Source organism: Antennarius striatus, chromosome 13, assembly GCF_040054535.1.
Source record: "Antennarius striatus isolate MH-2024 chromosome 13, ASM4005453v1, whole genome shotgun sequence".
Lineage (NCBI taxonomy): Eukaryota > Metazoa > Chordata > Actinopteri > Lophiiformes > Antennariidae > Antennarius > Antennarius striatus.
Window position 1 is genome coordinate 15,384,468 of NC_090788.1, and position 22,102 is coordinate 15,406,569.

Sequence of the window (22,102 nt, forward strand, 5' to 3'; positions counted from 1 at the left end):
AATCAAGCGCTTCTTCAACAGTTGTCGCGCATGCGCAGTAGGAATATGACACAGGAAGTAGTTCCTGGCGGGCTGCGATTGAGAATCGTTTTATTGTAAAATATATTTTTATCATCTGTTTACCGTAAATTAAGCGTTGAAATACAGACGCCTGGTGTGTTCTGTGAATGGGCCTCAAGACGGAGGGGATGTTCATTAACCTTCACATCGAACTACCAGAGTTGAGTTTGCCAGAACTGTCGCTTTAAAAGGTAACGTTATGTTGTTGCTAGCAGGTTTGGCTAACATGAGCTATTGTTATCTACATGTGTACCACCAGGCACTGAGGCGCAGATCATACTAAATATTCATCATATATTAAACTGGTGGGACATGAGATACAAGATTGATTTGAAAACAAATGTTTTTTTATGGCTGAATTATTTTTACTTGCATTGAGTAAAGGTGTTAGTTTCTCATTTATTTTCTGGCAACCAATACAGTATGTCACAAAAATCACGTCACAATAAATGTTTGCAAGATGGAACGTTTCATAATGCTACAAATCTGAATTATTGAATAGGAGTTTGTGACTGCTCAGTTTAAGAGGGCTTTCTCATATGGAATATAATAATCATTAAGTTAATATCTTGCTCTCTGTTGCAGATGAGTGGTGAAAAAGATGGAAACAAGGAGTTTATGGAGCAGCTGCGGATGCAGGAACTCTATGGTCAGAGAAATGAAGATGGCTCAGACCCCCTCACCTACACCGACCCCGAGGATGGGACCGTGTATGACTGGGACCACGACAAGAAGGCCTGGTTCCCAAAAGTATGAATCTTTCTTGGCATTTCTGCTTTTATTTCCTTACATCATATTTTATCTTTAAAGACACCTAACTTCACAAGACATGTACCACTTAATAGCTGGTGTTCTGTATTTCCAGCAGACCTTCACGTATTTACATGCAAGTTGAGCTACTTAAGATGATCTAATAGTATAATAACTTGAATACAGTAGAAAAACCTTCAAGTCCTTCAAATCTAATATAAATAACGATCAGAAAATGAAAAAAATATAACTAGTACCTTAAGATAGAAGTTTTATTTTTTTTCATGACTGAGCTTGAAAGGCAAACAACTCTCAGCTCTCTGGTCTCAGCTGATGTTGTATCCATCCGCCAATAAGCAACTCGAATCTCGTATTTTCGCTTGTACGTCAAAAAGACCCATAATCCAACATGTAACTGGTGCATTCTATTTGTCATGAGGTTTCAGAGACGTGTACCTAAAAAGGTTGTGATCAAATTTTCATTCCCTGACATATGGTCTTACTCACACAGGCCTTCTCCCTCATCTTTCTATCTTATCCGGTTCCTGATCGTACAAAAGTTGAAATTTGACCTTGACTTAGTTTTCTCAAGGTAAAGGTTATCATTTCATTTTCATCCCTTTTGCGGGCCGAGTAATGTGCTTTTTGTTTCATCTTTCTATCTTCAACGGTTGTGAAGATATTTGGCAGACGGACCAACACACGAACACTGACAATTACAATATTACAATACATCACTGCTTCGCGGTATGTAAATATGGACAGAGCAACCACTCGTATCCCGAAAAACTTATATGTCGAACAGCTCGTATCTCAAGGTACTACTGTACAATTTGAAAATTGAAAACACTTTGATAGGAGTCTTTTTGATAGTAAACCATTAAAAGCATCGTAATAATCAGTGGATGAAAGTAAGTAAATGTGAGTGAGTAAATGAAATGTCCTAAATTATGGAAGTCTCCATTACAATGCTTGTACTTGCCTTTGACACAACAACAACAACAAAACATCATCATTGATCCAAATGCAGATTCAGTTCTTCAGCGCGGAGACAGTAGCTAGTTAAATTTGAGCAAGATTGCCTGTAAGGTATGTAAAGATTGGTCACAGCACTGTCTGTGTTAATGTTAAGTAGGTTTGTTTTGTTTCTCTAGATAACAGAAGACTTCATTGCGGCCTACCAGGCCAACTATGGCTTCAGAGAGGATGGAGAACCAGATGCAAACAATGCTGCAGTGAGCAACACTGACTCACCAGCACCAGAACCAGACAGCCAACCTCCAGAAATTAAGAAACCAGGAGACGCCACCCAGAAGCTGAACCCAGAACAGCATGAGACTCCAGCTAAAGACGCGAAACAGAAAGGAGAAAAGAGGAAAACAGAGCCAGGTAAGTTGACATCCGATGTCAGAAAGAAGAGAGCGTAGTGTTATTGCAATAAGGAACGTGCAAGTGGCCATCAACAAATAGTGGTATTGGTTTCTGTTTTATAGAGCTGTCATTACTAATTGATACATGTTTTCACCCTCTGATCATTATCTTTTTTCACACATGGATTGATATGGAAAAGATGTGACTTTAGGTTTGTGCAACAAATCTGTTACTCGATTCTTTTTCTTCCTTTTGTGTCCACAGGATGGTTTGATATTGATGAGGATAAAAACACTAACATCTATGTGTCAGGTTGGTGCCAACAGCGTTTTCTACTTAGGGATTTGCTGTCTATACGTTTCTAATTCTTTATGCTATTTCTTTGTCATTTCTTATCATTGCCATGTTCTGTCAGGCTTACCTCCCGACATCAGCACTGAGGAGTTTGTGGAGTTGATGTCCAAGTGTGGCATCGTGATGCGGGACCCTGTCACTGAAGAGTACAAGGTCAAACTCTACAAGGACAAGGACGGAAATCTGAAGGGAGATGGCCTCTGCTGCTATCTCAAAGTAAATCTGCCCTTCTGTTTCCACATTACCTGCAAAATTTGCAGTCAGCACTTATTGTGCAAACAAATGAACGTTAGGCTGTATGCATCTTAATTCAGTCACATTTACAGGTTTCAGCTGCATATTGAAAATTATATTTTGTGCACTTGCCTTATGACCTTAATAAAAAAATAGTATTACCTTGTGCTCCAGTCAAGTGATATATTTTTATGATTATCTGCAGAAAGAGTCGGTGACATTGGCAATGCGTCTGATTGATGAATCTGAGCTCAGAGGCTACAGAATCCACGTGGAAGCAGCACGATTTGAGCTGAAGGGCCAGTATGATGCCAGCAAGAAGAGGAAGAAGAGCAAAGACTACAGAAAGAAGATGCAGGCACAACAGAAGTAAATCCTATCTTCCATTTTTTTTCACCGAACCGCCCATAAATCCCATTGCATCTCTAGGGATAAATTAAAATCCCTGAAATGATGCTGGAATTAAGAAAAAGCAATTAATAGAATATTTGTTTTTAACACACCATTTGGTTTTCTATTAATTTTGTCTTCCTCTGTGTAGACAGCTGGATTGGAGGCCTGAAAAGCAAGCAGAAGTGAGGAAGAGGCATGAAAAAGTTGTCATCATAAGGAATATGTTTCATCCAAGTGACTTTGAGGTGCGGAGAGACACACACACACACACACACACACACACACACACACACACACACACACACAGCTCAATGAGAGTATTCATCTCAGCTGTCTTTTTTGACATTCTAGGAAGATCCACTGGTGCTGAATGAGTATCGTGATGATTTGAGGTCAGAGTGTGAAAAGTTCGGGGATGTCAAGAAGGTCATTCTCTTTGATGTGAGTTCATTGTCATTTTTGCTGGGTTTATTTTTATGTTAGAAGTGTGTGTAAAGCGCTGGTGTGTCTGTGTGTGCAGAGGCACCCGGATGGTGTGGCATCAGTCTCCTTCAAGGAGCCTGAGCAGGCTGATGCCTGCATCCTGTCGTTCAACGGTCGCTGGTTTGGAGGAAGGCAGCTGTCTGCTCAGCTTTGGGATGGATCGACCGACTATCAGGTAAAGCAAATAAAATTTTATCTAAACCCTTGACATTCAAAGGCCACATTTGTCTTTGTACACGTTCATGAACGCTGAGGTGAGGCAAAACATGTGCATCTGAGGAGACAATGAAATCAAGGGACTCTAAAAGAAGGTTCTGAATTCTGAAATGTTTTTTTCCTGCTGCTATGGCTCACATCAATGCAGTCATCACTATTACTGACACAGAAATATGATCGTACATTCGCTGGTGCTGAAGATTTATGTAAAATACCTGACAAGTTACTGTAATGAATAAATGAGAACAGGCCAAAAGAGCAGTTACTCTCCTTAAAAATAGGTCGTATGGTAGTCGTAGAACTGTGATGTTTTGCACTATTTTAGAAACTACGTCTGGTAACAATTTGCATCCTTCCTGTGAATCCTCTGTGCAGGTGGAAGAGACAACACGCGAGCGGGAGGAGCGGCTGAAGGGTTGGTCGACTTTCCTGGACGGAGGCAAAGAAGGTGAGCATAACTCTGCCAAGCCAGCAGAGGGCGGTAAAACAGCTGAACACACGGAAGCCCCCAGCACCAAGGAGCCTGAGCAGCACCCTGAAACACAACCACAGGAACAAGACGCGGACTCCACAGACAGCAGCCTTGCAGGAAGTGATGATGAGGAAGCATAGAAATTTAAAGGCACATTTGGTCCCCATGGCAGCCAAAGAAGAGAGTTTGGCTTCAAAATGAACTACAGCAAAGCCCCATGTTGAGTATTTGAGGTCAGGGTTTGAATAGTTTTGTAATGTAGAAAAATAAAATGAGATTTACCATTTCATTAGTTTGGGTTACATGGTGATTAATCCTGTACTTAACGGATTGGTAATCTACAGCCTCTCCCTCATTTCAGTGTGGCAGTTGGTGTACAATCATGTTGATAATGAAATACAAAAGCTGAGACTGAAACTGTGTTGTGTTTGATTCAGATAGAAGAAAAAACAGGTAATTGTTTATTTTCTACCTTCTAGCCAAGTCAAGCTACGTTGTTGCTTTGTGTTAACAGTTCAGCATGGTGTGACATCACATCCTGATCGTCGTTTTATATCAGGAAATTTAAAATGAGCATCAAGACAGATTGCAAAATGTTAGTTTTTGTTAAAACGTCAGAAAGGAAAAAAAAAAAAAAAACGTATTGTACATATTTCCTCTAAAACTAATCCTCAGATGCCAAGGCAAGAGTTTCCATTCATTCACCAATGAATAGTCCTGATCATAATGGAAAATGTTCCAATTAATATAATTTCATGCAGTACATTGACCCACCAAAAGCGGCAGGAATGCAGATTTCAGTAAAAAGTAAACAAGACACACATTAAAGAGGGTTTTTCTTTTTTAATGCATATCACAAATGTAACACAAGCGTTGCTCAGCGGCACATTCTGGATCCTGCTTTGACGGCTTTAAGAGGCTTTTGTCGGACTGAAGATGAACAGATAATTTAACTTGTCTTGCAGGAATGTGTTCACTGAACGGGAGTAGTAGATTTGCTGCATTGCTGTAGTTTTGCAGGTACGCTGCAGTTAAGGGTATTTCTGTTGTGACAGCAACCCTTACATTGTCTCACTTGTATCCTACACTCACTGCAGAAAATGACCTCAAAGTGATGAAAACATCAATCCATAGGCAGAACTTGTTGACAAATACTGAGTTTGTAAATATTTGACTTTTATTTCCTCAAGCGGACATCGAATTTTTCAGGTTGGTCACACTACATATTGAGAGGACTGTGAGACCTTGATGGGGGTGTTTGATGCCAGTAACAAACATGTTAGGAAGCAAGGATATAATAGTTTGAGACCATCTGCACCAAAGTTAAGAAAAACTTGTACGATTATATCTAATGAAATGAATAACTTATGGTTGTCCAGGTGTCTCTGTCCTTTGGAACTAAACCTTGTTCTCTGCAAGAGCTGGAATTTGGTAAGAACAACCTAGAAGAGTACAAAACATGACATCACAACAGAATCCCCCACAATAATAGACCTCAAGAAAACATACAGTATGTACAGTACATGTCATTTCAAAATGTATGGCATTAATAAATTAGGTTATAATTGAAAAATGAAGGACTTCAGTAAAGAGCTGATGAAACGTTTTGATTGGATTTGTGACAGTAACATTCACATTGAATTTTATAACACATTCAGGAGGGAATTATTTTTTTCTTGTCACCATTAAGTCTACAACCAGGTCAGTCGAGCAAACCCCTCCAAATACAATACATTTGGAAAAAAAATCTACCTTTTTGTGGATGTCTCAAGGGATGTGGTAAAATAAAAGTTCACTCAGGTAACAAACTTCTATTAAATAAGACTTATTAAAACCAAAATGAAATAAGCATGTTTAAAAAGGTCTAGGAATATTTTTCTGAATGTCTCGGACGAAAATGTGGAGGATCTAAATTCAATGATTGTCTCCAACACTAACCCTGAGAAGTTGATCTGAAGAGGAACAAAAAATGAAAAAGCCACAAATCTGCTGTTCTTTCAAAAATCAGTACGACAACCCCAAACTTAAAGTAGCCCTAAACCTAAGACACATGAGTATAACGGTATCAAATGATGTCAGATCATAGCAGTACAAAATAAAGTTCAAGGCACATCAAGAGTTTATAATACAAAGTAAAAACTTGAAATGACAAAGCTCAAGTCTGTAGCTGTATAATACATTTCTATTAACTAACATTGAGGCACTAGAAACAGTAAAGGCACATTTGCTGTTAACAATCAACAACGAACCGAGTAACAAACAGCAAACACACAAAAGACCAACGCGCTCAAAAACGGCTTTTAACCTTTTCATGGAGTGTCATCTCATCACTGCTGCCTCTGCCTCTCAATCGGCTAGTTTTACAAAATATTCTTTTTTACATATCAATGATAAAGAGTTAAGAGCAGTTTTAGTGTTCAAAGCTACATTTAACAACTTTCTAGAAATTTGGGTGTTTCACTGATCGACTATTTTTAAAAGCCAACTTTGAGAAACACTCCTTTGAAAGAATATGGCCAAAAGCATCCACATTTTCAAAATCTTAACATTTACCTTTCATCATTTTCCACAGGCTGAAAAAAGCCTGGTTTACCCAATGATGTAATACAGAAATTGCTTAAACAGATTTGTGACAAATTAATATGAATATCTGCCCCAAATCTTTCAAAGCATTTAACGTTCAAAGTTTAATTAAGCCATTATCCCACATCTAAAACTAAGCATCACTTTAAATCACAAACTAAAAAGTCAGGCAATCAAAACTCATTCACACATCCATCATCAGCACCATATCCTGAATCAGTGTCACACATGTTAATGTGTTCATTACATACAAAGACAATGAAGGGGCTGTAGTGTGGCCGTTGTGCCAGCAGCCCTAAAGTGGCTGTTAATATGTGGGGACAGATTTGAAGTCTTTCAAACGCTCATAGTCATGGTGAAGGCATGTGACAGTTTGTTAGTATCAGCCAAGTTAAAAATAAATCAAACAAGCATTAAACAAAACCCCCAGTCCACACAGTCGATGTCCTCCATCCTCCTCTCAGACGACTGCATCACACTTCTTCAAAATAGGCCATCTGAGACATGTAGGCAGAGTTTCTCTGCAAACCAAGACAAGAGCTGTGTGAGAGACGCTGAGGTGGATGAGGTCACATTAAAAAATGTGTTCAAGCTTTCAGTCGATGACCCACGACAAGTCTGGATGCTGTGAATGTCACAACTGGGGTTGGAAGTGATTTTTTCCTTCTTCCCAAGCATATTTAAGATTTATGATTTTTTTTAAAGATTTAATATACTTTCGTAATCCCCGAAGGGAAATTAAGAGCATATGGAATAGTAGAATAGAATAACGGAAGAGTGACTGACTTCCTAACTGTCCTTAAATACTGTATGATGTTGTTTTCAGACGTTCAGTTACTCAGACTTTTGGGCTCACAGTAAGTCTGACATAAAGGGTTTGATGCCACATCAAGGTGTTGGGTATGTTCCAGAGTTGTCAACACTACGTTAATATCTCTACATAAGAGAACAAAGTAATGTGATTGCATTTGTATGCAATAACAATTGTGATATTTAGCATCTTAGTACTGCAAACAAATCTAATGACAATGCGATTTATTTAAACACTTTCTTTTTTTAGGGTTATAATGTCAAGACAGTTCATATTACACTTTGATTAATGAATTCAAAGGGCATGTTGTCAGTTAAGGTTAATATATAACCTTCTTCTTATAAATAATAAAATATCACTTTTATTATCACCCATTAACTGGATTTACTGCTTTATTCGCCCTTAGAGATCCTGAAGAACAATGGCTCAGCACCAGATTAACACTGTAAGAGAAATAAGACTGGGGGGGGGGGGCACATACGTTGCTGTGAGGTAAGTAGACAGTCTCCTGGACGTATCCCCTCGCCTCACTGCGGGGGTTGTAGAGGCCGGCCTGCTGCTGCTGCTCCTCCAGCTTCAGAGACTCGATCTCCGTTTTCAGCTCCTTCAGCTGGTCCTGCAGGTGTTTGCTCTTCTCCATGTACTCCAGCCTGAATTCATGCACAGCAACGTGTCAACAAGTAGACCTTCCTGGAAGTGTCCAGTTCAAATAGCACTGACAGCGATTTAAATCACCTCTCCCGCTCAATCTCCATAGACAGCCTTTTCATGTCGGAGTCCTTGAAGTCAAGACGTGTAGATGTTGATTCATAGGCGAAGTCTGGTGCTTCAGGGGGAGCAGGGGGAGGAGGGGGAGTCGAGTAGGCTGCTATAAGCTAGGAGGCAGGGCAAAGGAGGTCATGTAAGTAAAAGTCATGGTGGTAAAAGCACATTAAAACACAGAAAAAAAAGGTTTACCTTTGTGAACATTATTGGGAAGTATTTTTTTGATCAATCAATTTTAATCTATAGAGTGCTTAATCATGTCAACTGGAATTGAACCACTGACTCACAGTTTGCAAGCAACAATGGAAAATGAAAAATGTTTTTATGTAGCTAATAAAACGCCTCTTGGTGGTGGACAACATATTCCAGCATTTATTTATAGTTTTACTTCTCTTACCAGATTCTCTGACCTAAACACACCAAGTGTTTAGGACTTGCTGTAAAGCCTCTTCTCACATATCTACTATCAACCTTTATAAACATCTACAACACATGTATCAAGCTCAAGGCCCGGGGGCCATATGTGGCCCGCCACACAATTTTGTGTCTCGCGAGAGCATAGAAGATCAGAGTGTCTAAAAATAAATAGGTCAAACGTGTGCTCGGACTAAAAACTACATTTCCCACAATAAAGTACGGTAATTAAGCCCATTTTACCTTTGACAAAAACATTTTGAACAAAGCTAACATTCTAACTTGTGTTTGATGTTATTTTTTTATTCACCTGCATAGTTGCAAGTGGAGTTCTGTTAGTTTCATAATGTGACAAGTTAAAAAGATTTATGTTATAACAGAGCAACAAGCAAACATACTTTTTCTATGCAACTGTAATGTTTGTAACTTGTATAAGTAATAAATTCAGAGTTATCTAACATTAAGAGGTAGCTACACTTATGTTACATTACATTGAGTTACATTTATTAGTTACAACTGGCCCTTAGAGGACAGCCATTATGCTGACGTGGCCCTCAGGTAAAAATGAGTTTGACACCCCTGATCTAGAACTATTTTTTACCAGACACAGATCCCCACCACCAGGAAAGCTCTGAGTTCTGTGTCCCATCATAGGTGAACAGACCTGAGTTTAAATATACCTAAAGTGTACAATTTAACCAACTGAAGAAACTAATTACGTGATGCACAGACCTGAAGCCTACAGACAGATCAGGGTAACACCTGTGTGCATCTTTGGGAGTAACGTTAAAAAAGGAGTTGTGTTCATCATCAAAGCATCACAAAGAGCACACAAGAAGAACCATCATCACGGTACAGGGTATGTTGTTTTAGTGATCTCCAGCAGCTTCTGCTTGGCTCTTCGCTCAGCGTCCTTCGCCTCGGTCAGGTCCTGCTTCAGATGATCTGCTTCTTTCAACCTGGAATCAGACGTTTAATCAGGGCAAGACTGACGAGACAGAGGCAGAATTGTTAATGCGCAGTAGTGTTTAGGAGGACTAGAATCAGAACAGTATGGTTTTCTGTTTACAGGGATTCACCATTAAATGGTTTGATTTTCCACTAAACCATGAGATTTTTATTTTTAAACCACAACTATGCAAGGGAAATCGTGGGAACAGTGAAGCTGAAATAATTGCAAGCTGTGTTGATCAAGTGAACCAATAGCAGCAGTCACTGGGACACGTTGGACTGTTTTACAGAAAGTAATAAGTTGTATTTACAAGATGGCCAAACTTAAAGTGTCATAGAATGGCGTCTCAAGTTTCTCTTAAAGCAAATTCTGAGGCTTTTTTTGTGTGTGTGTCTGACAGATTTTCTCCCTCAACAGGAAAGAAAATGCCATTTTGTAAACCTTAATGTGATGCCATCTTTAATAAGAAAACAAAAGATTTTATATATTTAAGTGCAATTAATAAAAATGTTACCAAAAATTAATAATATGTTGTAGTTGTTTGGAAAAGATTATATTTTCTTGATTCAAAAACTAAAGATTATAATTACAGGAGCTAACAGTGCCCACATGCAAACAGGGTCTAAGTGACTGGATCCCACGTCGTCTTTCACTCCCGATTGGATCATTCAGGACTGACCTTAACAGCAGCGACGCAGAAACATTTGACAGACACAGACGTGTGGAGCTAAAGGCGACTGGACTAACCTTGGTAGCTGTTGCTTATCTACGCTTCAGTTGATTGACTCAAGGAAGCATTACTTTCTACAAACACTTTCAACTATAATCTTTGAGGTGTCGATGCTCCAGTTGAATAGCGGGTAATGCAGGTGATACATTTTCACAACAAAGACGAACGCGTTGAATAAAAGAAAAGATTATCTCTGGTGCAGCTGCACTGACTTAAATTTAAAAATATGTCATGAATCTGACATTATAGTTACGATGCTGCCATTTCATCTGAGAAAATATCGGACGAAATGAAAAAAATAGTAATTAACTCAATCGAAGAAGTGCCTCAGGTGAAGTGCCTCAGGCATGCCGTGACCTGCCTCGCCTGCTCGCTGCTCACCTACAGAGATTCTGCTGTTTGCTTTGCTGGGCGCAACTGCAACTCATCCGATTCTGTCTGCGTGTTGGCGTGGATGCAAGGCTCTGTGTCACACCATGGACGGCTGATTCACACACGTTACCGGCCTAACAGCGTGTTAGCATTCAGGGACCGGGGGAGACTCTGTGCAGACACCGGGCTGTGAAACTGCCAGTCCGGGTCGTGGCGGTCGCCGGGGCGGTCGCCGGGGCTCCGTGAGGCCGGAGGACCGGAACTGCTCCTGCTGCCAGCTGGAGTTCGAACGGACCGGTCACAGCTTCATCTGGAGGGCGGTGCACACCTTCACCATGCCGGACACCATTCTCAGGGTCTTCCCGGATTCCAACGTGAACGAAAAGTCCTTCCTGTGTGAGACCTGCGCGCAGACCGTCAGGAGCAAATGTCGGCGCCGGCAGAGCAGGAAGTGGTCCGTGTGGCCAAAGCCCCCCGTGGTTAGAGAACTCCACAACACTTCACGTGAGTCAGATACTGCTGGGTGTTTAAAGATGTCTCTTTTCATCATCTTACTCTTCCTTCTAAATGCCCGGGATACTGGGACCCTTACTACCCCCAGGAAATCTCCTGTTCAAGAGACATTATTACCTCGATTGTCATCCTATGGCCGTGGTACATTGGACTTCACTTTTCCACCTAGGGATGTCTCTTCCCTTTGGACTACAATGTCTGTTGGTCTTCCTACTCGGTGTGGTAACAACTCTTGTTCCATTGTATTCTATCCTGCTATTGCAACAGCTACGTAGTTCCAATTCTGTCATCTCAACCAAGCCCCTAATGAAAGATAATAACTCTCATCGTTTTAGCACTGCTTTTTGTCGTTTGTTAATCATTCTCATGTTGGCCATTTCTGGCAATGTTCATTCAAATCCACGGCCTGCTACAGTTAATGTTAGTCCTACTGCTCCTAGTCTGTCATTTGATGATTTTTGTAAACGGAAATCCCTGGGCTTCTTACACATCAATATCCGTAGTCTTTTACCTAAACTTGATTTGCTAAAATCCTGGATACACACTGCAAATCCTGATGTTTTAGCGATTTCTGAAACATGGCTTAGAAGGAGCATTGCGGATGTTGACACTTTAATTCCAGGTTAAAATGTCTTTCGCCAGGACAGAGCTTCCAAGGGTGGGGGCGTGGCTCTCTTTGTGAGGGACCATCTGCAATGCTCTATTTTATTGTCAAAGACTATTCCCAAGTATCTCGAACTGCTGGTGTTAAAAATCAATCTGTCAAATAATTTTTCTCTTTCTGTTGCTGTCTGTTATAGACCACCCTCTGCCCCACCATGCTCTCTAGCTGTACTCAGTGAACTTCTTGCCCCGTACATCTCCTCTGAGTTTATTCTACTGGGTGACCTAAATTGGGACATGTCTAACCCCCCAGATATGGTCATGCAACAATTTGATGCCCTAAACCTCTTCCAAATTATTTCAGAGCCCACCAGACATAATTTGAAATCTCCATCTTCTGCATCTCTGATAGATGTGATCCTCACAACACCCCTTCTAATTATAAATCTGGCGTCTTTAGTCAGGATCTGAGTGATCATTGTGCTATTGCCTGCATACGCTCTGGTTCCTCAGTTAAACGTCCACCTGTGACTGTAACCAGATGCTCCATGAAGAAGTTTAACCGAGACGTCTTTCTCCATGACATTGCTGCAGTGAACTGGGATAGAATTAATACGTTTCCAACTATGGATGCTGCCTGGTCCTACTTTAAGTTGACCTTCAGTCAGATCATCAACAATCACGCTCCTCTCATAAAATCTCAAATCAAGGATCGCTTCAGCCCCTGGTTTTCCCGTGACTTAGCCACATTAATCCACAAGAAGAACACCTTATGGCGGAAAGCCCGTTCCTCCCAGTCACCTGTCGACTGGCTTGCCTTTAGGCAGTGCAGGAACACATGCACTCAGGCTGTCAGAAAAGCCAAAGTCACTCATTATCTGGACAAATTTGCATCCTGTGGTTCTGATTCCAAGACATTCTGGAAAACGGTCAAATCCATGGAAAATAAGCTTACCCTACCCCGTTTTCCTAGTGCAATGACCTTTGGTGACTCTGTTGTCACTGATAAGTCTCACATGGTCTCACTTCTCAATCAACACTTTGTAAATACAGTCCATGCCTCTTCTGTCAAGTCCCCCACTACTGCCCCCTCATTTTCACCTACACCTTCCAGCTCAGGCACCTTCTCCTTTAATCCCATCCTGACCTCGGAGGTTTTAGAGGAACTCACCAAACTCGACTCTAACAAGTCAGCTGGATCTGATGGGCTCGACCTCTTATTTTTAAAAACTGCTGCTCCTGTCATTGCCACCCCCATCTCGTATCTATTCATCTTATCTCTGTAGCTGTCTGTTTTTCCTTCAGATTGGAAATCTGCCTTGGTCGTTCCACATTTTAAAGGTGGCTCTAGCTCTGATCCCAACTGTTACAGACCTATATCCATCCTGCCGTGCTTGGCCAAGATCGTAGAAAAATTGGTTCATAGACAGCTCAGCCACTTCATTGCTTCAAACGATATTCTGTCCAACCTACAGTCTGGTTTCCAGCCTGGCCACGGGTGCACTACAGCCACTTTGAAGGTTCTGGATGATGTTGTTACCTCCTTGGACTCCAAACAGATCTGCATTGCTGCCTTTATTGACTTATCCAAAGCCTTCGACTCTGTCATCCACTCCATCCTCCTGCAGAGGCTCACTAGCATCGGTCTGTCATCACACTCCTGCAACTGGTTCGCTAGCTACCTAAACAACAGAGTTCAGCAAGTAAAGTCTGTAAATGTCTTGTCTGACCCTCTTCCCATCGTGAAAGGGGTGCCTCAAGGTTCCATCCTGGGCCCAACGTTGTTCTCCATCAACATCAACAATGTAGCTAGGTTTGCCGGTAATTCCAAGATTCATCAATATGCTGATGATACCATCTTATACTCAGAGGGCCCTTCTCTCCACTCTGCAGCATCCACACTCCAACTCAGTCTTACTTCTGTCGAGCAGTACTTTCATGGCCTTCATCTCTCACTCAATTCCAAAAAAACCAAATGCATTATTTTTGACCGGAAACATAATTCCACCACTGCTCCTAAAATCCTCTGTGCCGATGGCTCTGAACTGGAGTTTGTGACCAGCTATAAATACCTTGGTCTCTGGTTGGACTCATCCCTCTCCTTCTCCACCCACATCAAGCACCTGCAATCAAAAGTCAAAGCTCACCTGAGCTTCCTCTACCGGAATAAGGCCTCCTTCACCCGTTCAGCCAAACGCACGCTTGTGAAAATGACCATCCTGCCCATATTCGATTATGGTGACACCATCTATAGGATGGCTTCTCAATCTACTCTTAGCAAACTGGACACTCTCCACCACTCTGCCATCCGTTTTGCCACAGGAGCTCCATTCAGAACTCACCACTGTGACCTGTACAACCTGGTAGACTGGACATCCCTCCACACCAGACGGCTCCACCACTGGCTTCACCTCATTTACAAATCCATACTAGGAAAAACACCTCCCTACCTCTCCTCCCTTCTACACCACTTCCGTCCTGCCCGCAATCTTAGGTCCAGCAAGCTCATCAAACTCTCCATCCCTAAAGCCCGTACTGTCTTTGGTCGCAGTGCCTTTCGATTTGCTGCAGCTAATGATTGGAACAATTTTCAAAACTGCCTCAAACTCACTGTCCCCATATCACTCCCTGCTTTTAAACAAAACCTACATGAAATTGTAGCTGACAGCTGCACTTGTTGAGTGTCTCTCTCTCTTTCTCTTTCTCTCTTTCTCGGCCTCGTTCTCTTGTCTTGTATTTATTTTTCTTATATTTTCTGTATAGTGTATGTCTTTGTGTTTATTTTAGACTTCCTCCCCACCCCCACACCTCTAAGAGCCACTGCTCTTAGCTCAGGCAGCATTTGTAAATAAGAACCTGTTCTTAATTGCTTGCCTGGTTAAATAAAGGTTAAGAAGAAGTAATCACTAACTAGCATAAAAGAGGATAGTACTCAAGGTGATTCCAGACCTTCTCTCTGACTGCTCCACCAGTTTGACAGCAAGCTGCTCTGCTTCCCTCATCTTCTGCTCCATCAGTCGTTTCTCCTCCTTGGTCTTCATGGCAGTGACTTCTAACCTCTGTCTCTCCTGCTCAGCTTCTGCAGCCTTATGGGCCAACAGTTTGGCCTCTTCTTCAGCAATCTGGGCCTTCTCTGCCAGCAGGTCAGCTGTTTCCTCAGATCGCAGCTGGAGAAATTGCATTGGGACAGTATTAAACCAAAATCTTTTTTAAATTTACAAATCAGTATGAGATTAAATGGGTTTTTTTATTCCTTAACATCGATAAAATTGTTCTTTTTCATCGTTTATCCTTTCCTCAACCAGGAATTCTGTTCAGATTAAATATCTGGGCAAACTGGTTGCCAAGATTACAAGAAAACAAGTTGTAAGACAGATAAAAAACTAACAAGGAACAGAAAATAAAATAGATTAATTATAAAGATGGAATTTCTACTGTGCTTCCACTGCTTTTCACCAATCCCTCACAAGTTTTTTGCTCACTCCAAGCATTTGTTTTGTTGCTCAATTACCATTTTTGGCTGCATAGTTCAATATCTGCAGCTTGTAATCCACAGAATATGATTTTCTTTTAGGGGCCACTTGTGCTCACTCTTTCTTAGTCGTCTTTATAAATTCATGTTTAAATTTAAAAATTTTCAGTGTTAAGGAGTAATAGGAGTAGCAGACACTGACACACAAGCCTAGAGCGCCCTCTCACAGCGGTCAGTTTGAAAATGAAAAATATGCAAAATTATATAAGAACCAGTCAAACCATGAAAAAAAGTGTGACTTATAGTCAAGAAAATAAGGTTAGTAATATCTTATTATAAAAATGAGCTTAGGCTTGTTGTAAACTTCTGAACAATATTAAGTAAAAGAAAAAAGCTCATTTTGTAAGTTTTCTATTGATATATTTCTACCATTTCAGTCATGACATTAACAATAAGATAATTTTAACAAACAGCTTGAAAGAATCAACAACTGCCTCGTGTCAACAGAAGAGCTCTCACCAGAGCCTCGTTGGCCAGTCGAGCCTCGTCCTGCAGTTGGAAAAGCCTCCGTTCCATCTCTTCTTTTGCCCTCTCTGCTTCTTCCCTCATCTGTTTTTCCCGTGCCAATATTTGACGCTCCATCTAGACGAGGGACGAGAAACTCGTTTCAAAAAGTCACCCATGAACAAATAACGATGACTAGTCTGAAGTATGACCGTCAATGCTCGATTGGAGTAGAGTGATGACTGACCTTCTTTCTGGCTTTCTCCTCTTTAGCTTGAGCCTTCATCTGCTGCACCTCAATGGAGTCCACCTTCCTCCTCCTCATGAATAAATCATGGTTGCCGATGCACAACTGTAGGATCTTCAGACACAGAAAATACAAAGGTCTTAATTTAGAAAACTCTGACATAACTTGGCTGGAATTTAATCTTTATGTGACCAAGTAGGTAGACCAACCAGTTTGTTGACACGCAGCTGAGACGAGTAGAACTTAAAAACATCTTTCTTCTTGTCCAGGGGTTTAATTGTGAACTGCAAAATGGTAACATAACAGAGGTCAGATCTTCTGCACTGTTGACCATTTTATTTTCTTTGTCTGAACAGACCGGAGAGTTTTGATGCCCTTCTTGCAGCACAGCTGGCAGGTTAGAGGAAAAATTCTGTACTGAGAATATGTAGGTTTCAAAAATAGAGGTCTATATCAACATAATATTACTCACGTTTCTCAGACAGTTGGTCAGTGTTGAGAGCAAAATTAAAAAAATAAAATGAAATATCATTTTCACCTTGACTGTAAAATAAAATGTTTGTCTATTTAGATACAGTATTGCATCAACTTTCCTGTTATTCCAAAGTCAGAAGAAAAGTAACCAAAAATTTAAATTGTGTGACAGTGATCGATAACTTTGGTGTTGGTGTTCCTTTGGTAGTTTAGTGTCTTCAGTTACCTCTTTTTCGCTGTAAGAAATGTTGCGTATGCCACTCCAAGGAAAGGATTTGTTAGGATTGAGTTTGCTGTTTGGGCTGTAGATGTGAAGCCCCTGAGCATCCACTCCAAGCAACAAGTCAGTGTCCCTTTTATTTTGCTGTCAAAACAAAATGAGTTTAAAACAGAAAAACAGACTGTCAGAGCAACGTACAAGGTGCATTTTTCATCGTGTTACAATATACAATGGAGCAATGATGGGAAACATCACACTTATTTAAAACCTTTTCTTTGATTAATTGATAAATGACTTAGATTATTTTTTTAACAATATCCAAGTGATGGACATCCTTTTTAGGGATTAAGCTCCTTTCACTTTTTGCTGCAGGACAAACACAAACCCAAACGTCAGACTTCAAGATTAAACTAAGCTGAGGTAAAAATGTGAAAACCTTATACTCAAAAGTGTCCTGTATGGACAGGATACATTTCAACATGGCAGCAACAATAAAATCTGCAACCCTGTCACATTACAGAATATTCATGATACATGATGGAGGAAGGGATTTTGCAAAATTTTGTATCAGTGGAAAGTTCAAAATGAGGGAACAGCAACACGCGGATGACTCTGGATAAAAATATGACTGTCTAATACAGTGGTACCTCTACTTACGAATGTCTCTACTTACGAAATTTTCTACTTAAGAAATTTCTCAGCAGGAAAATATTGCCTTCACTTACAAAAGAAATTTCGACTTACGTAATGTAAAAACACAGTATCGGCTGATACTTGAATCTCACACATGTTTCTGAATACAACATTCTCATAGCTGCTCTGCCATTGGCTATTATCTATTACGTATCTTCCTGGCCTCCCAATGGCTAAGAGGGATGCCACTCCCAACTCTGTGCGGAGATAGATCGGTGTTTATGCAGTGTCTTCGGCATTCGGCCCTCAACCCGTGACGTGTTCTGATAGTTTTGCGCAAATATAATACGTTTTTGAGGACGTATTCACTATGGACCCCAAGAAAGTGACGGACTAAAGAGGAAAAGAAAAGATGAAGTTTTTTTTTGTCCGTACAAAGCAAGAGATCATAAAAAAGCTTGAAAAAGGAATGCGTTTGGTTGATCTCGCCAAAGAATACGGCCAAAATGCATCTACAAGGGCACGTTATTAAAACAAAAGGAAGTTTAAGGAGTTTAAGGTATCGTGTGGGTTGTTGGAGAAGTTCAAAAGGAGGACTGGAATTCACTCTGTTGTTCGGCATTGTGAGATAGGAGCGCATGACCCAAAGAGGGCAAAAAACAATGAGGACAGCAGTTAAAAGGTAAATGACCGTCATTATTATTCTTTAGTCTGTTTTTTACGTTATGCATATCTCTCATTTATTGTATAATAATCTAATCGTAACATGTATTTGTTACATGTTTTGATGCATTTTTATGCATTATAAAACATTCATGTCGGAATTTTTTGGGGGCTTGGAACGGATTAGGGCATTTGCATGGAAAACGCCTCTCTACTTACGTAATTTTCTACTTACGTAACTTCTTCTGGAACCAATTCATTTCATAAGTAGAGGTACCACTGTACAAGCGTATCTTATTTGTGGTTTTTTTTTGTTTAGTTCCAATAAAATGTCTAGCCCTAAAATACCACAACACTTACAGTAATTGAAAAATAGCTGACACCGTACATCTCAAGGTCTTGAGCAATTTTCAGGTATTCCATCTCAGCCTCATCTCTGTATTGACAATATGAAATAACAAAAGAAAGTGTATCAAAACCTTGATATGTCATACTATAAGACAATTCTGTGTCAGTGTTTATTTGTTTTTACATGCCGGATGTCAGAAGCCTCGTGTCGGTCCTACCTAGCGATGCCTCTGTGCTCTGCATACCAAGCTGTGATCTTCTCCTCCCACATGTCAGCTGTCATTTGGTACTGCATTAAAACCTTGAATAAAAGCCCACAGTCACAGAAAACTCACATACAGATACATAAACACAGAGACACTTTCCAACTGATGTAAGCAATACAAAAAGGGAACACTTCATAACGGGCTTTAGCTATAAACAACCAGATTTACATCTAGTACAGAACACTTACTCTTTTTGGCAAAAGCTCATCTTGTGCCAGGAAACCCAGCTTGTGAAAGTTTGGGTCGTAGTCCCCATACTGTGATTGAGATTGCAGGGTGGAAAAAGAATGGCAGAGGAGAAGAAATGCTTTATTGTTGCAGAATAAAATCAGGCAATATATAGGAAAATAACCGGCAAAACACAAACACATAGAATACATTTTCATAAATGTTTACCCTAAGAATAAGTTTCCCCTCATAAAAACAACACTGATTTTCTAAATAACACAATGTTTGTCTCATGAATGTGGAATTTCTCTATGTGAAGCTGATTAAAACATTTATCTTTTTATTCTTTTTCAAGTTTTTTCACATGAATAATTAACAATGAATTACAGGTGGACTAATGGAAAAGAGACACCAATAAAGGTTTAGAAATCCCATAATCACAAACGCAAACGACTACAAAAGACAAAAAAAACCCAACTACTGTACATTGCTGTCTGCTTTTACAGATTTTGTTGCTGTTAATACCATCAAAGATCGACAGTTTAACTAAAGATAGCATTTCCTCTCCTGCTACTTTTGACCTTAAACATGGATGCTTACCTTGGCTTGGACAGCATATGACGCCAGCAGAACAGAAGCTTCTGGGGAACAGAATATTTCTTCATCTAAAATTTGTTTTTTCACCTATAAAAGTTTGAAGACATGAATGAATGAACATCAATTGAACTTAGGTTTCTTTCGTCTGCCATTCTTCTATCTACACTCAAGATCAAGTATTTGATATACAGTACTGCTGATTTTGGATGTTTTCCCACTTATGAAGCATGTAGACAAGTCTGTAAATTTTTAGCATCGGTAGACTGCAACTATGAGAGATGGAATCTAAAACAAAAATCCAGAAAATCTCATTGTACTATTTTTAATTAATTTTCTTTCTATTGCATGACATAAGTATTTGATCACACAACAAGCAATAAGAATTCTGCTATCAGCTAAATTACCTGTAAGAAGAAGAGGTGTTGTGTTATTTCTTGTACAAGTTCTTCTTCTACTTTTTCTGGGAAGAATTTTGCCAAGAAATGAAATGTTATGGGAGAATCCTTGGGAACCTCCTGGTCCAAAACCTTGATGCCCAAATACAGGGTAGACAAAAAAGTCAAAAGCGCACGTGTATAATATTTAGTGGGTTAGACCAGCCTCCAATTTAAATTCCATACAAATTTACATGACTATTTCATTTACTGATTAAGCAAAAATGAAAATGGCAGAAGTTCTTAACAAGGCACCTCGTATGTGAGGATTTACCTAATTTCACTGAATTTTGGATGGTATCAAGATAAAATAAAAATATGAAGTCACCTCACAAAATATACTGTTTATCAACTTCACTATCAAAATATTTAAAATCATCCGCATTGTGCTGTTTCTGAGTGGTCTTTAACCAGATTTTTCCTTTTCTTACCCGTTTCTCTGGTTTCAGCCAGGCGTAGGTGTCCTTCACGGTGTACCTGAGCCCAAAGAACCAGGTCTCTCTCAAACCAACAGTGCGACACACTAAATCAAACAAGTCTTTGCCTTTCCATTTCACCTGAGAAAAACAGTACTGACAGGTTATAAATATGTTCTTCAGTAGCACCTGTATCCATTTCTTGAAAATATTACAAGCAAACAAAATATTAAATTGTGATTTCTTATATGGAGCCTACAACTAGAAACTTCAGGGCTTAGAATCTTTGTGTAACTAATTGAGATCTGTATATTTCACTGTACATACTTCATCTATATTTTGTTTGTACAAAAGTATATCTTCCTCCTATTTAATATAAGCCTTAATCTTAATTCTATTCTATCCCCAATTTATATTCTTCTTTGTAGGTTTATCCTTCTCATTTTGTTAGTATGTCTTGAATGCTGCTGCAACATGTGAATTACCCGGTTTTGGATTGGCTCTTGGATCTATTGTTATCTATCTGTCTAAATGTCTGTGGAGATTGTTAGTGATCCATCTCATGTCTCTGCTGAATGAAGTTAACTGGACTTCTAGGAAAGTCTGAAGACAATTCGCCTCTCATCCAAGAGGCTTTGAGACCTTTGGATGAGAGGAGAATAATAAAACATCAACATTCAGGAAAAACAAATGGCACTGCTTCACATTTTTAATGTTATGTTTGTAAATGATATCTAGGACAAACTGACTAGAAGTAGAAAGCTCTTGGCTGCTAATGACATCTGCTAAACTCCCTCCTGAGAAACATCGATGGATGCTTTTCAAAGTGGTGTTACATCTTTCCTTTTTGTAAGTGTCAAGAAAAGCCCGTCTTATACTCTGATGCATGTCTTTAAGCTGTAGGGTTAACAAAAATAAATCCCTACCTCACAACTGAACTCCATTTCAGCATCCATTGTGATAACTTTGACTTTAAAAGTCTTCGGCTGTTTCTTCTTTAACCCGAGGATGGACATGTTGAATTTGTTGCTGTTTAAGACACAAAGATAAACCAAGACACGGGTATTCATTTTAAAAATAAAGCACTTGACGTTACAGCGGGATCCACGCGTAAACAACAGCTCATTTTAGAAAGTAGCTGGTAGATAAATAGACGTGAAATGAGTTCTCATGAAAAGATTGTGTGCAGTTTAACGCTCATGAATCACTGTTCTTGTTCAGTCAGAACACAGTAAAGCTGAAATGTTAGGACGTACGTGGCCCTTTACCAGCGAGAGAAGTCCAAGGCGTCTGCCGTCCGAAGGGGCTCGGAGGTGGGAGAGCTTTTTGTTAGGAGACCGATGCTAAGCTAACACCTAAGCCACGAAAACGGACCAAAACAAAGCGTAGAAAGAGTAAAACTCTTGAAATACCGCCATGATAAAGTACGTCGTTTCGAAGTATGTGCCTTTCAAAACACTAAAGTTATCACAATTATCACTTTGAGGCAACTTTGGTAACTTTAGGAGGATTTTTCCGAAGGACTTTTGTTTTGGCTCCAGTTCGCTCTACAGGTGGGAGCGCAAATAGCAGCTCGGGATGACG

At 40.0% G+C, this 22,102-nt stretch overlaps 2 protein-coding genes across 3 annotated transcripts; one reads left to right on the forward strand and one right to left on the reverse strand.

Annotated features, from left to right (window-relative positions):
• The first annotated feature begins 93 nt into the window (after positions 1 to 93).
• Positions 94 to 4,742, forward strand: htatsf1 (HIV-1 Tat specific factor 1). Its single transcript, XM_068332079.1, has 10 exons — positions 94 to 251; positions 646 to 810; positions 1,965 to 2,199; positions 2,446 to 2,493; positions 2,597 to 2,751; positions 2,975 to 3,138; positions 3,311 to 3,407; positions 3,514 to 3,603; positions 3,683 to 3,820; positions 4,237 to 4,742. The coding sequence occupies exons 2-10, from the start codon at positions 646 to 648 to the stop codon at positions 4,471 to 4,473; spliced, it is 1,329 nt and encodes a 442-aa protein (XP_068188180.1). The 5' UTR covers positions 94 to 251; the 3' UTR covers positions 4,474 to 4,742.
• A 414-nt stretch (positions 4,743 to 5,156) lies between these two features.
• nf2b (NF2, moesin-ezrin-radixin like (MERLIN) tumor suppressor b) lies at positions 5,157 to 22,071 on the reverse strand. 2 transcript variants are annotated; one of them, XM_068332076.1, is made up of 17 exons: positions 21,787 to 22,071; positions 21,445 to 21,547; positions 20,534 to 20,659; positions 20,073 to 20,195; positions 19,672 to 19,755; positions 19,092 to 19,160; positions 18,856 to 18,938; positions 18,650 to 18,725; positions 17,000 to 17,137; positions 16,509 to 16,583; positions 16,300 to 16,413; positions 16,068 to 16,190; positions 15,026 to 15,243; positions 9,763 to 9,865; positions 8,463 to 8,602; positions 8,209 to 8,377; positions 5,157 to 7,437 (listed from the first exon to the last, which is right to left on the reverse strand). In XM_068332076.1, the coding sequence occupies exons 2-17, from the start codon at positions 21,532 to 21,534 to the stop codon at positions 7,390 to 7,392; spliced, it is 1,779 nt and encodes a 592-aa protein (XP_068188177.1). In that variant the 5' UTR covers positions 21,535 to 21,547; positions 21,787 to 22,071; the 3' UTR covers positions 5,157 to 7,389. The 2 variants fall into 2 exon arrangements, with proteins under 2 accessions (XP_068188177.1, XP_068188179.1); XM_068332078.1 differs by having other exon boundaries at positions 21,775 to 22,071.
• Positions 22,072 to 22,102: the final 31 nt, after the last annotated feature.

Bases quoted from the DNA above. Each gene is read 5' to 3' on its own strand.
- nf2b (XM_068332076.1), bottom strand. From the start codon at position 21,534: ATGTCCATCCTCGGGTTAAAGAAGAAACAGCCGAAGACTTTTAAAGTC. The intron at 18,726-18,855 runs GTAGGACCGACA...TTGTCAATACAG, and splicing joins GAGCACAGAGGCATCGCTAG to AGATGAGGCTGAGATGGAAT. The intron at 8,378-8,462 runs GTGATTTAAATC...GCATGAATTCAG, and splicing joins ATGGAGATTGAGCGGGAGAG to GCTGGAGTACATGGAGAAGA.
- htatsf1 (XM_068332079.1), top strand. From the start codon at position 646: ATGAGTGGTGAAAAAGATGGAAACAAGGAGTTTATGGAGCAGCTGCGG. The intron at 2,752-2,974 runs GTAAATCTGCCC...GATTATCTGCAG, and splicing joins GCCTCTGCTGCTATCTCAAA to AAAGAGTCGGTGACATTGGC. The intron at 3,408-3,513 runs GTGCGGAGAGAC...TTGACATTCTAG, and splicing joins TTCATCCAAGTGACTTTGAG to GAAGATCCACTGGTGCTGAA.